We start from the raw sequence: 13212 nt of genomic DNA, 5'->3' as shown, positions 1-13212 counted from the left end.
GATGACACATGTATAAAAACTGACACGCTTGGCCGCTTGATGCCCCGAAATGGTGGTCTAGTGGCTAAGGTACCCGGCTGCTGACCCGCAGGTCACGGGATTAAATCCCGGCTGTAGCGGCTGCATTTCCGATGGAGGCGGAATTGTTGTAGGCCCATGTACTCAGATTTGGGTGCATGTTAAAAACCTCAGGTGGTCAAAATTTCCGGAGCCCTCCACTACGGCGTCTCTCATAATCATATGGTGATTTTGAGACGTTAAACCTCACAAATAAATCAATCAATTGGCCGCTTGTTCAACCTCCTGGGAGCCTCTGCTCAACCATCGCTCCAACCTGTTTGTGTAACAGAATATAGCTAATGTCACTACCTTTTAGCGCTTTTTTCATCTTGTGAATGCACCACAAAGCCTTCAGCTGGAATCGCAGTCGAAGGCAGCCCACATGTAGAGCACCGTGTATTGTAACAATGAAAACTATTTCCATGTATTAGACAATGATTATATCCCACCGTTGTAGAAAATTGGTAGTACTCCGATGACGGATGTCAGTACCAAACAGCATCCTTTACAGCATCCATCACTTGTATTTGGGCTGACACACGTGAAGTGATTGTTTATTGAGTGTTACACAATTTGGCATACTACTTTGATAAGTCTCGGGATTATACTCTTGTGAAATCTTTGAAGGATTCAGTCTTAGTGCGTGATATGTGAAAAGATGCCTTCAATTAAAACAAGGGTCTCACAAAAATGTTTCTCACGAAAAGCTTGGGAACAAGAACAGTACAGCGATTCCAGGCAACTGGTTGCGGGCGACGGTGTTCAATTGAGAGAAAAGGATGGTCAAGCGGTCACGTCATCCAGAGGAAGATCTTTCTCGCACTGCTTGCTGACTTCCCAGAAGTCCTTGCGAGACTTAGGCTACATAGGAAAAAATAAAACACATAGTAAAAAGACATATCAGCAGTAGAAATAAAAAAATAGGACAACCACGCCCTAGTGGTACGAAGACAGTAAAGCGAGTGGCCATCTCCTCCCCCTTTCCCTACTCCATTCTCTCATCGCTCCTACTTCCCCTACCTTCTCATAGCTACACTATACTACATATGGCTACGATGTGGTTTACCAACTCTCCTCCTTTCAGTCATCTTCACACTCACATCACCTGTTCCTCACCATCACTTTCCTTACACCCCAGCGCAATACTATTCGTAACTACAATAGGTAAGTGCTGGAGCATATTCCTCCTTCCTTCCCACCCTCAGGTGGCTCTCCCACCACCTCAGCATACTATAGCATGCAAGGATCCGCCATGGTGGATCAGTGGCTGCGGTGCTCTGCTGCTGGCCCGAAGGTCGCGGGCTAGACCCTGGCCGCGGCGGCGGTATTTTTATGAATGCAAAATTGTTGAGGATAAGATATGAACTACACAACCAGATACGAAACAAGGCCCAAGTTTAGGGACAGATTAAGTTCGAAAAACTGGAGTGAGCGTTGAACAAGAAATGTCGATGGAAACAGCGTTTCCAGATTTTCGTCTTTCTCAAGGCAACAACTGTTGCTGCCTCGACGAAGGCATGTCAGCTTGCGGGAACGTCAGTTGCAGCGTCAATCGCATTCAACGATATCTCAGATTTATACCCGAATCACACTTAAAGTATTGTCGATTCACGCTCTTCGAGTCTATAATGAAATAATTATTGTTCGGAGTCCAGTGGTACTTACCCTCAAATATTTGTTCAAGGCAGTTGTCTGAAAGTAACAAAAAACGATAATTAACAAAGTAGTATGCCGTCCTCGTGGACGCCTGTTCCCCTCGCACACTTAATACATCAACACGTTGTTACATGATGAACACCCTTTTATGTGAAAGATAAATATCAAGAGAAAGCATTAATGAAGCAAGCTAGTTTTTCATTTTTTAATTAGGTGAAATTTTTTCAAAGCGTGCTACAGCTACAATAAAAAAGTGAGCAGCATCGCGTGGGGTATTTCATGAAGGCCTAAAATATTGTGCGTCGTTAGTGCCAGCAATAGGGATGGTCCGGCTTCTCTTCGCTCAAACCTCTAAACCACTATTTGGCAGCATAACTAACTTACAGTAAAGATTAAAATTGGCAAACGCGATTGCCAACGATGACAAATTGAATTATTTTAGTGATATAAGATCTGGTTTTGTTCTTCTGTACTTCTCGTACTCGTGTAGTTTATGTTTGACCAGTTCATCCATGTCATTGGTATCACAATAGTAGAGTTCTTTAAAAACATGTACAGGGATGAAACGATGATTGCAGCAACACGTTCTCATTCGAGACAAGTAGAATCACGAAATAGCTAACACAATGATCTATAAGCTTAAGGCACTGTGCTTCCTGACATGGCCTCAGTTTCTCTTACTTGGCATATCAGTGATCGCTATAGTGCGTGCTGAGGTAGCCTTGGGAATTTATGAGTGTAAACCTTGCACAAAGATAACTAGCGTTGAGGGCCAATTTCACTACAAGCCGCAGTTAAACGCATACATTCTGTAGTCGCCCGACTGATTATGCTAACTAATCTTCCTTAGAAAGGCACACCATTGACTAAACGCAAGCTAACAAGCTGCTTGGAGAGTTTAGATAGAATTTAAAGCGAACTATTCACCTAAAATTTTTTCTTTTTTGTGAGAGATGTCGAGCTAATATTATTGCTAGGTACTCAGGTGGTTTTCTGGTTTATAGGTTTAAGAGTAAAATAGACTCATGATAAGTATGACAAGCAGTACTGAAAAACGTTGCTATAACACAACACTGCCCTTCTGGAGTTTTTTTTTTGCTGTTCATATTTCGGTTTACAATGACAAAGCATCACTTTTCTGGCAGTCCTCAGTAGTGGGGACTGCACTGCCAGTTCTTTTCCCATAGTGCACTGATGGAAGACCTCATGTAGATTCGGTAGTGGATGGAACACATACGCTTTGCTTTTGAATCATCCCGCTTCAGTCGTATGAATAAAATGGTAGATGTTTCAATAATTGTGTGCACAACGTGCACACACTTTTCTGTTAAGAATGCACTGAGGTAACTAGAGCAATACATTGTGCCATTCCAACGTACAGAAGTATTTACCGAATTGTTCATGCGTGCTTGCAAATTACTTCTACCGGCTGAGTGAACACATCACCAACAATGATTCGCATCTGCACAGCCTTTGATGAAGTAGAGGAGGTATGGAATCATGCAAAAATCAGATGAACCGCTTGCTTACAACGTCTCCTTCGTCGCATATCTTGTTGAAAGCGCAGGTGTCACTTTGGCACTGGTAGATCGTGAGAAGGAAGTCGAGGCTCTTGCTCAGCTATGACAGGAAGACAGGACGATTAAAAAGGTGCCTTTAAACTTAGCTACAGTTCTACTCATTCATGTGTTCGCACAATGGATGGGTTCAATAGAGCGGAGCTAGTGTCCAGTTAAGTAAAGTTGAGTTCGATTGGCTTGGAATCCAGCCATCTAACCGAATGATTGCTGCCGCTAGTAAATTTCACTATATTGACGAAGTGCTAAACCAAAGTGAAGGAACGGTACCGGCTTTGTAGACACTGATATTGCGCATATTCAAATTGAGAAACAAATATTCGGGCATCTGTAATAAACAAATGATGAAACGTCTTGTTCCCCCAGTGAGATATCCCATGTCGTTCAACAACACGTTATGTTGGGCAACTTGACACATAGCTATTTGAAAACGTGGCGCCGAGTTACAAACGAGAGGAAAGAAGGCACAGAAAGAGCGCTCCTTTTGTCAATTCGTTGTTCTCTTTCGAAATTTCGCATCACGTTTTTGAAGTAGCCAATGCAGTTGTCAAACTGTTTTACTTTTCAAGGTAACATAACTGGTTAGCACATTTCACAACCGTACGTAAGTTTTTCTATTAATATAATACTTGTTCAACATAAGCTCATTCATCATAGAATTAACCGCAGAAGTGCCAGAGTACCAGCGCTGAGGTTTCTTTTTGCCTTTATAGAAACGTCATATATTGCACGGAAAGCACGTGATCAAATTATAACACATCCCTTTATAGATCACTGAAAGACGTCCCATAAGAAGCTTACAACCCAGTCAATACTTATTTTAATACTAATCTCAGAGAAAAGTTGGTGTTGTAAAACTGAATGTATGTTGACCTGATGTTGTAGCTGACTTTACGAACAAAAGAACTCATGAAATACACTTAAAGCAAAAACATAATTGCGTAAAAATGATGCTTTGATACAGTAAACGCAAGCAATGCAGGGGACATAAATTATCAGCGAAAAAATCTATTTTCTATATTGAGCTGCCTCGGAACAGCGGTATAAATGCTCTCCTTATCCATTTGATACTAACAAACAGAAGCACTTATTTCAATATTACTTTCCACAACCATATTGTTTTATTACGACTCATCTTAAGGGCACCATACCTGGCTCTCTTTCTCAATTGGTCCGATTATTCAATCATTGGACGTGTATGGGCTCGTTGACATTCCAGTTATCACGCAGCTGTTTCACCAATAATATCTCAGCCACACAATCTTTGAGATATCTAGTGTCCGCAAGTATTCACGGAGCCGCAGCAGGCAGCATGATATTGAATATCGGATGCAGTCAGCGTTACCGGTAGCGGAAAGAAGTTGTAGCGAAGGAAGTTGTGCACACCATCAGCACTTCGTACGAACAAAATAAATTATTTGGGAGCAAGAAAAATTGTTGGTTTATTCATTTTTTAAATTTTTTTGGAAGATAACTGTTTCATCTTGTTTCGTATCTTAAGACCAGCAAGCTTGAACGTGCCAGATACCGCATTCCATTGCTATCAGCAATTTCAATTGCGGATAGTAAATCAATATTGAGTTGAAGAGAGTGCCAACGAAAAGTTTGCTTAAAACAACTGAGTATCAGCGCTCGATCCACATCTATACATGTGTTACTGCGAAATCTACATCGGAGCGTCATCTGATTGATTCGAAATACAGCCTGAAAGCGTTCATTATTATATGTAAGGTAGAGTTCTGCTCCCATGGCAGCGGTGTGGATAAAATCAGTGACAAAATTTATTATCTCTTATTGTACACAAGACCGTCCTCCAAAAGAAAAGCTATAGTATCATATTTCAACAACATTCAAAAATGCTAGAGAAGAATCCTTGTCCAAAAGACAAGCACAAAGAAAAAGCTTCGCGAATATTTTCGAGGCTTTCTAGGTTTCTGTTCATAGAACCAAACTATATTGACTTATTTTTTATTTAGCATCGTGTTCATGTGTAGTGAGCAAACAGCAACTGTTGACTCAGATTTCGCATAGATAACATTACGAACTGTGCACTCACCCTGTGTCCACCATTCTCCCTCACGCATCTCATCAGTATTCCAAGCTTGACGTTGTCGAAAGCTTTGCATGTAGGCATAAAATAAACAAAATTGACATTTCCATCTTGCAGACATTAGGTTTTTCTAGACAAATTAGGGAAGATATAACACGAACAAAAACAAAAACTGTCAAGTTTAGTGGTAGAAAACAGTTGTGAGCGTATTTTTGGTAATTGACAAAGAAGCAAAAATGAAGAGCGACTTACAGCAGATATCTAGATCATCATCAGCAGACATGGAAACAAATCCATACATGCAGTATGCGAGTAAAGCAAATAGCAGCGCTTTCATTGTACTTTCTGGTTGACCGTTCACAGGCGGTGTGGGAACTGAACGCTTGTTAAGCGAACCATGTTATATCTACGAGCAATTGATTCACGTCATCAACTGAGAACTCTAAAACAAAGCGACCGTTGCAACAAGATAAAAAAACTCCCGCATATATCGGCTCAGCACTTCGTGCGAGTTGCTGAGCTCGTGTTTTCGCGAATGTTCATATCGTCTAGAGACGATGATGAGCTGCTTTGCTCATGAAGTCGGAGATGTTTATCATTTAGCTCACGTGAACTCAGCCGCCTGTAACTGTCAACCATCGCCTCACTTCTATAACAGCGCGCACACACTATAACTGCGAGGTGTAAAGCATTAACAAAACTTGCTAAAAAATTGTGACAGGTTTAGTAATTTCCGATTCTATACTATTTAGAAATATGAAATCAACAGCTATTGCATAATTTGAAAATGCAGAAAAAAATATGGAGAAAAAACATCAGTGCTAGTGAAAAAAAAACGGAGTCCATCTGTTATAAATATAAAGCGTTTCTCAGCGAACTTCTGCGAGTTTCAGCGTATCTATCTATCTATCTATCTATCTATCTACCTATCTATCTATCTATCTATCTATCTATCTATCTATCTATCTATCTATCTATCTATCTATCTATCTATCTATCTATCTATCTATCTATCTATCTATCTATCTATCTATCTATCTATCTATCTATCTATCTATCTATCTATCTATCTATCTATCTATCTATCTATCTATCTATCTATCTATCTATCTATCTATCTATCTATCTATCTATCTATCTATCTATCTATCTATCTATCTATCTATCTATCTATCTATCCGAGAAGTTCGCTTTGGATTCACGTGTTGTGACCATCTGTGGGCATACCTTGCATCGAGCTTTTCCGCAGGGATGGCACCCTGATTGAAATTTGGGGGTGTTTGTTTTTGCTTTGACAAGAATGTCCTTCAGATTTTTATCCCTGCGGTACACCACGTGAGGGGGCTTTCAAATTTCAAATTCTGCATAACTGAAAGCTTTAATTGTGACTCCATTAACGTAATATACATGCTACATTGCAACATCTGCGGACAAGAATATATCGGCCAAACAGACACGCCATTTCGGCTGCGGTTCAATAATCACCGGTATCACGCCACTTCACTGCCGAAGCTACCTTTATCTAGACATCTGCGCCTGCCAAACCTCAGTTTTGAAAATATCAGCGTAACTCTTTTGCAGTCCGGTTTCTCAAACAGGCGCGAGCGCGAACAGCGTGAGGCATATTTTATTTTCAAAATTCGAACATTAGTAGCCAGCATCAACGAGGACCCCGGAAAACTCAACTGCCTCCGAGAAGTAAGCCAGGAGGAAATTGGTGACAAAGGTTGATTGCTGGAGACCATGCTTGTTTATGACTGACTCGTACGTGTACACTGTCCTTTCTTGTTTTTTGTTTTTCTTCTTTTTTCTTTCTTTTTTTTCTTTTTTTCATATGCACATACAAAGTGTTTACGTTCGCCTACCACTTGATGACCATTGAAGGGAAACGGACGAAGATTAAAGGTAAAGAGCCGACCAACCCATTAAGGGGAAACCCTTTCTTTGCGCACGCCGTCACGGACCCTCCCGCCACCGCGGCGACAATCTTGGGTGGCCCGACACACGTCGAGAACTGAACAGCACGTGATAAGAACCGTATGTGGACATACACGGACAGTTGGTTTCGTTCTCAGTGTTAACAGTGGTTCTTCCTCTGTTTTACTTTCTTTCTTTTCTTTTTTTTCGTCTTTTTTCTTTCCCTTTTTTGTTTTTTTTTCTTTCCTTTTTTCAGTTCCCTCTCACTGTCGCAAACATCTTTCAAGGCGAGAGGGACGCGGCAGCAACTAAGTTTGGAAGTTCCTGTCAGTATAACTCATCCCCTGATGAATGGAGGACCCCTCCCGAAACTGTGGGGAAATAAATATATTTATCCTTGTTGACAACGCTCCCGTTGTGCCATAGCCCCGCCGCGGTGGTCTAGTGGCTAAGGTACTCGGCTACTGACCCGCAGGTCGCGGGTTCAAATCCCGGCTGCAGCGGCTGCATTTCCGATGGAGGTGGAAATGTGTTAGGCCCGTGTGCTCAGATTTGGGCGCACGTTAAAGAACCCCAGGTGGTCGAAATTTCCGGAGCCCTCCACTACGGCGTGGAGGGCTCCGGAAATTTCCATAACCACCATATGACAAGCACAAAGAAACCACCATATGATTATGAGAGACGCCGTCTCCGTGAGAGAAAACCACCATATGATTATGAGAGACGGCGTCTCTCATAATCATATGGTGGTTTTGGGACGTTAAACCCCACATATCAATCAAATCCCGTTGTGCCATATCCCATACCTTCACGAATACTAACTGGCCCATTGAATTATTACTCCCACTATATATATATATATATATATATATATATATATATATATATATATATATATATATATATATATATATATGTTTATATATATATGGGACATGAATAATATCTTTGTTGGAAGGAGGGAAATCGAGGGGAGGCTGACACATGCTTCACCGCTCTTGTGTGAGTGATAAGCTAGTGATATGAGACTCGTGCATTCATGATGATCATTTGACAGGTGGTACCTTGCATAAGATGGGTGGCAACCACGTTTGTTACAATGAAATGATAATTGACTATCTGCATTTTGTTTTTGAAGCTTTTTGCAGATGCGCGCGTGTGTGGTTAAGAGCGCCGCCCTGTTTGACAGGTATAATAATGCTCATAAGAAACAGGAATCTCGTACAGAACACTTTTACGACTTTGAACAAGTCTGTGGTTCTAAGCATCCTCTTTCATTCTCTACTTGTCGATTGACTTGCTAGCATAGGCTACCTAGCCTATTTTGGGCAGAAAACAACCGCCTATAACCCTTGCCCAGCCGACAACTTTTCTTAAGACAATGCGCTACCTTGTTCGCATAAAGGATAACCGCTATAGTTAGCTGCGAGTTTGTCTTGAATTGCACAGTATCTGAGTGCTCGTATTTAAGGCCTGCTACGAGGCTTTCAGCAATAGTGGTCACAAGCATTGATGGAAAACTAGCCAGCTTCAGGCTCCTACTTACGAAATAGTACCTGCTTCAACTTGGTGGCCACAAGACCTATGTAGCGTAGCCTTCATGCACGCTCTTGCAATGCCGCGTTTCACAATTTTAGAGTAGGCAGAGGAAAAACTGAGAAGGCTCTTTTGAGACGTGGGTGCATAGACAGCTTCCAAATAATTGGCTATTTGAAGACGGGAGTTGCTAGTCTAAAACGCGTAGTAGTTGTCTGAAAGAGGCCTCGGTGGTTCTTTCACCTTTCAGAACAACTGAATTATGAGAAGAACACGTTATAAAATCACAACATATCCACAGAGTGAATGGTGATGAGTGGGGTGAAGCGTCTGTCTGTCTGTCTGTCTGTCTGTCTGTCTGTCTGTCTGTCTGTCTGTCTGTCTGTCTGTCTGTCTGTCTGTCTGTCTGTCTGTCTGTCTGTCTGTGAATTTGTAGTGCTGGGAACGCAGCAGCAGGAATGAACTGCCCTTGACCATAAGGAGCTTCGCCCCCAAAATTGCAGCAGCAGCAGGCTACGTGTCACGAGGGTTACTGCAGTAAATGATTAAAATGTCATCCACGGATTACATCACTTTTACCATGCTCGCCTGACCTAATTAGCTTGCTCGTAATCTCTTAAGGTTACGGTTGTAGCTTGCAAATACGGTGTTCCTCGGAGTGTGGTGATGAAAGATCTATGCTCCCACCTCTCAACTGTAGTAAAATCTTATCATCTAAGCAGATGAAGGTGGATGATAAATATAAAAAATCTAATAATCTGCCAAAAGTGATTCCACATTCGTTTTGAAGTTTAAAAGCCACGTATGTGTCAGTGCAATCGCTATCTTCAGAACACACATCTTGCTGAGGCTGTGAGTATTGTAAGCAATATAAATCCCTCATAATAGAGAAAAAAATGGCACTCACACCCACTAGACGCTCTGTCCCGTAGATTCAGTGCTTTTTCACCTACAGAGCTTTCTTAGTTCGCGTGTCAAAATAAAGCATTCCGACAGTCTTTCAAACATGTTAACGCTGATGAGCGCTTTTCTTCGCCAGAGTTCTCATACTAAAACACTTAATCTAACAATATTGTGTGTTACAATACATGTCTTCAATCAAGCTGATGTGCTTACATTCACCATGAATTTTCGGTGGTGTATTCATCTACCCACTCTAGCACGAGCCATAAAGAGCCTGCAGTGTACTAAATAAAAAGAAATAAAATAAACACTTTTTTATTCGACATCATACTAACCGATCTTCTTTTTTAACATTATACTTATAATGTATAGTCGCGTTCATTTTTGCGACTAATCAATACGCAACCAATTGGCTAACTCACTAAATTACTAAATAGCTAGCCAGACAATGAATAAACACTAAAGTTAAGAATGCGATGACGCAAACATCAATTTACATTCGTTCTATGTACAGTTGTTTTATATTTGTGACTTATTCCAAAATATGCCCTACTTCTTTATATTCACTTTTGTCACTGCTACATTTTTTTTCGAAAATAACCATGGCCACACTGCTTATACGACCAGAAAGCAACTTACTATGACGGAGACAAACGAGAAGCCTTTACGTTACTTTGTAATTTCTTTTGCGATGTCACCTTTTCAGGAGTGCTGAAGCTTTTGCAAGCATCCTTAGAGGCAAATTACATAATTAAAGCTATGTATGAGTTAACACACTATATAGTAGTAGTAGTCTGCTTCGATGGCGCAGTGGCGATGGTGTTCGACTGCTGTCCCGAAGATCGTAGGTTCGATTCTAGCTGCGGAGGTTACGTTTCAATGAATCTGCTAGGCTATTGTATACTGTGGAGGAGCAGCGCACGTTAAACACTCAGTGGTCTGAGCTTCCAGAAGCAATAGAACGGCGTGCCTCATAATCAGCAATGCATTGATGATCATCACTTTGGCATGCCCAAACCGCCCACTTCTAATACCTTACTGTAAAGAACCACACATAGCATTGCAGCATATAGTAGGGCCCTGACAGATGGGACAACCGACACTTGTTACATTCCTAAAGTGCACCAAGAAAATTTGAAAAGTGTCAAAACAGACCCAGTTCCTGTGTAGCTCAAGTGAAAACTTGGTTTCAATAAATCCAAACATACAAAAAAGCTTCCACGAAGAAATGTCTCGGTAAGGCACTATCTACTGCCTAAGCATACCCCGAACTATAGCTCGGTGCGCTGCCCCTCGCCATATTGGGAATCCACGCTGAAATTGCACGTTATGTACACAAATACGTATGCCCAATCATTGCTAAGAGCTCGCGAACTTCAAACATTAGAACACAAACCTGACTAACGCAAGAGCACCAACAACGCAGCCAAAACACATGGCTAAGTTAAGTGGTGCCTTTCGTATACATTTCTTCATAATCGATCTCAACGCTTTGCCAGTGCCACCTTTCACAACGGGAGAAAAGGCAAGTTTGCGAACTAAAATAAAATTAAAAAAAATATTGACTAACGTGACAAAAAAAGTGACACCTAGTCACGTAAGCTTTAAAAAAGCGCAAGGAAAAATGTTCAGGCAGCGTTGGCTCCATATACACTGCAGAGTGTTTTAAGAAGTGTGCGCTGAAATCCTCAAAAGTCAGGGACATAAAATGTTCACACGTCGCTTTCATAATCACATTTTGTGTAGTTGCAGACATCTTAAGATGACCTAAGACATCAATTGGGACCATAACTGAAGAAATTAAATTAACCACAAGCTCATGTTGGTTGCCATAATAACAAAGCAAACGCCAGTGTAGGGGACTTACGTGTGTGCGCAACGCTGACGAAGTGTACTCGGGTCACTGTTCATTCGAATGTGAAATGCATCAACCGAGACAATGATCTTTAGATCTGTTTGGTCAGAGGTAGCCAAAAAATGCCATACAGGTCGAAAGTTTTTTTCTGCGTTGTGCACGATTCAGTCCACACGCAATCGAACGTGGGACCTCCGCATCATGAACGCGAGGCGTTAACCACTCAGCCACCCTGTAGATTTTTTTCTTTATTACCTGTTTTTCTTTACAGGTGTTCACACAGAAACATGAATGATAAAATACACTTGGACCAATATTTGATCCGAAGTGCTCACATTAAAATTTTTCAGGTTGCATAATTCCTCTAACATTGTTAGCCAGCTGGGAGGTTCTTCTTGTTGTTTAGACACCTCAGTGATATACCGCATATTTGCAATGAAGTTCTCCCGGACCGGACGTATGTTCTGGTCAAGATGTCTGCAAGCTATTGTGGTCAGCCAAATGCTGTGAAGGCTAATTAACATAACCATGTCGTATGGTATGCCGTCGTCATCATCCACCCAGAGAAAACGAATGCCATGGCTTGTAATGGGGAGATCTTTTTTCAATGTTCTTTGAAGGATGTCCCAATGAAAGACAGCGTCCCAGCAATGAATGGTCTATTGTCTCAGGTGTTTTACAAAGTAAACAATTGGTTGTCCATGGTACATCAATTCCCTTGTTCGCTAGCCACTGCTTTACGGGGAGAGTCCCGGAATGCAATTTAAAAAAGAAAGTTTTTGCCCCTGCTTTTACTTTCATCCTTTTGACCCTTTTAAAAACGTCCTGTCCGGGTCCTCTATTGAACATAGATCTGTACAAAGGTGTTGGGAACAAGACATCACGGAGATCCCTGTACAGATTTTTTCTCTTAACAGTGGCAAGATATTCCAGCGAAAAGCGCACTTTCAACTCAGCCACCCTGTAGAATATTGTACGTCATTCGAACAGCAAGCTATTTATATCTACGAGTTACCGCTGCTGCGTTTCCGGCATTGAAATATGCGCAATGATCGCATGTCGCAACATCGAGCAGCGGCGCCTGCTCTAATCTCCTACGCGTACTTTGCCCTGCTTAGATAAAGGGAGTGACGCTCCATCGCGCGCCGTCATCTCGCGGTGGCGAGGAGGGGAAGATCGCACGCCTTGGCTGGCCTTGGGCTTTACGTGGAACCATTGTAGTTACCGGACGCACGAAGGTCACTGCAATCATTGAAGTCTCCGTTCGCGAAAAGCGCGCGCTTTTCAGACTCGGCGAAGTAACAAATGAGACACTTATTCGCGTGCATTCGTACCTGTGAGTACTTTTCGTGCGTAATTTGAGCGCGAGAAACGTGGAGCACGTTTCGATCTGCTTTGTATTCTGCACGTGACTTTTCAAATTGTTGCTATCGCGTTCACTGCTTCGCCTTTGCGGCAAAGCTGTGACTTCTTTTAGAGGCAGGAGGGGTTGAAATATACTTCGAAGCTTTTAATGCTTGTACTAAGTCTGTTTTAGAAAAATCAGCACAGTGGCCTCTGAGATCAGTATTGACTGAGCGTCTTACAGCATCGCGACTGCAGCTAAACCAGAGACCACGTGTCGGTCTTTACATTCTAGCGAGGCCACGTGACAGCTT

The 13212-nt window shown here is 41.8% G+C and overlaps 1 protein-coding gene across 1 annotated transcript; it reads right to left on the bottom strand.

The window, feature by feature from the left end:
• Nucleotides 1–581: 581 nt before the first annotated feature.
• Nucleotides 582–5753, bottom strand: LOC142776181 (antimicrobial peptide microplusin-like). Its single transcript, XM_075879388.1, has 5 exons — nt 5596–5753; nt 5350–5411; nt 3247–3336; nt 1726–1752; nt 582–921 (listed from the first exon to the last, which is right to left on the bottom strand). Exons 1-5 carry the CDS (start codon nt 5678–5680, stop codon nt 844–846), a joined length of 342 nt encoding a protein of 113 aa, XP_075735503.1. The 5' UTR covers nt 5681–5753; the 3' UTR covers nt 582–843.
• Nucleotides 5754–13212: the final 7459 nt, after the last annotated feature.

The sequence above is a fragment of the Rhipicephalus microplus genome, chromosome X (assembly GCF_043290135.1).
Source record: "Rhipicephalus microplus isolate Deutch F79 chromosome X, USDA_Rmic, whole genome shotgun sequence".
NCBI lineage: Eukaryota > Metazoa > Arthropoda > Arachnida > Ixodida > Ixodidae > Rhipicephalus > Rhipicephalus microplus.
Note: the sequence above shows the minus strand (reverse complement) of the source record. Positions and strands in the feature narration are given on the sequence as shown.

Coding starts and splice junctions, on each gene's coding strand:
- LOC142776181 (XM_075879388.1), bottom strand. CDS start 5,680: ATGAAAGCGCTGCTATTTGCTTTACTCGCATACTGCATGTATGGATTT. Junction 5,412..5,595: donor TGATGATCTAGATATCTGCT/GTAAGTCGCTCT, acceptor CTACATGCAAAG/CTTTCGACAACGTCAAGCTT. Junction 3,337..5,349: donor GGGAGAATGGTGGACACAGG/GTGAGTGCACAG, acceptor TTCCTGTCATAG/CTGAGCAAGAGCCTCGACTT.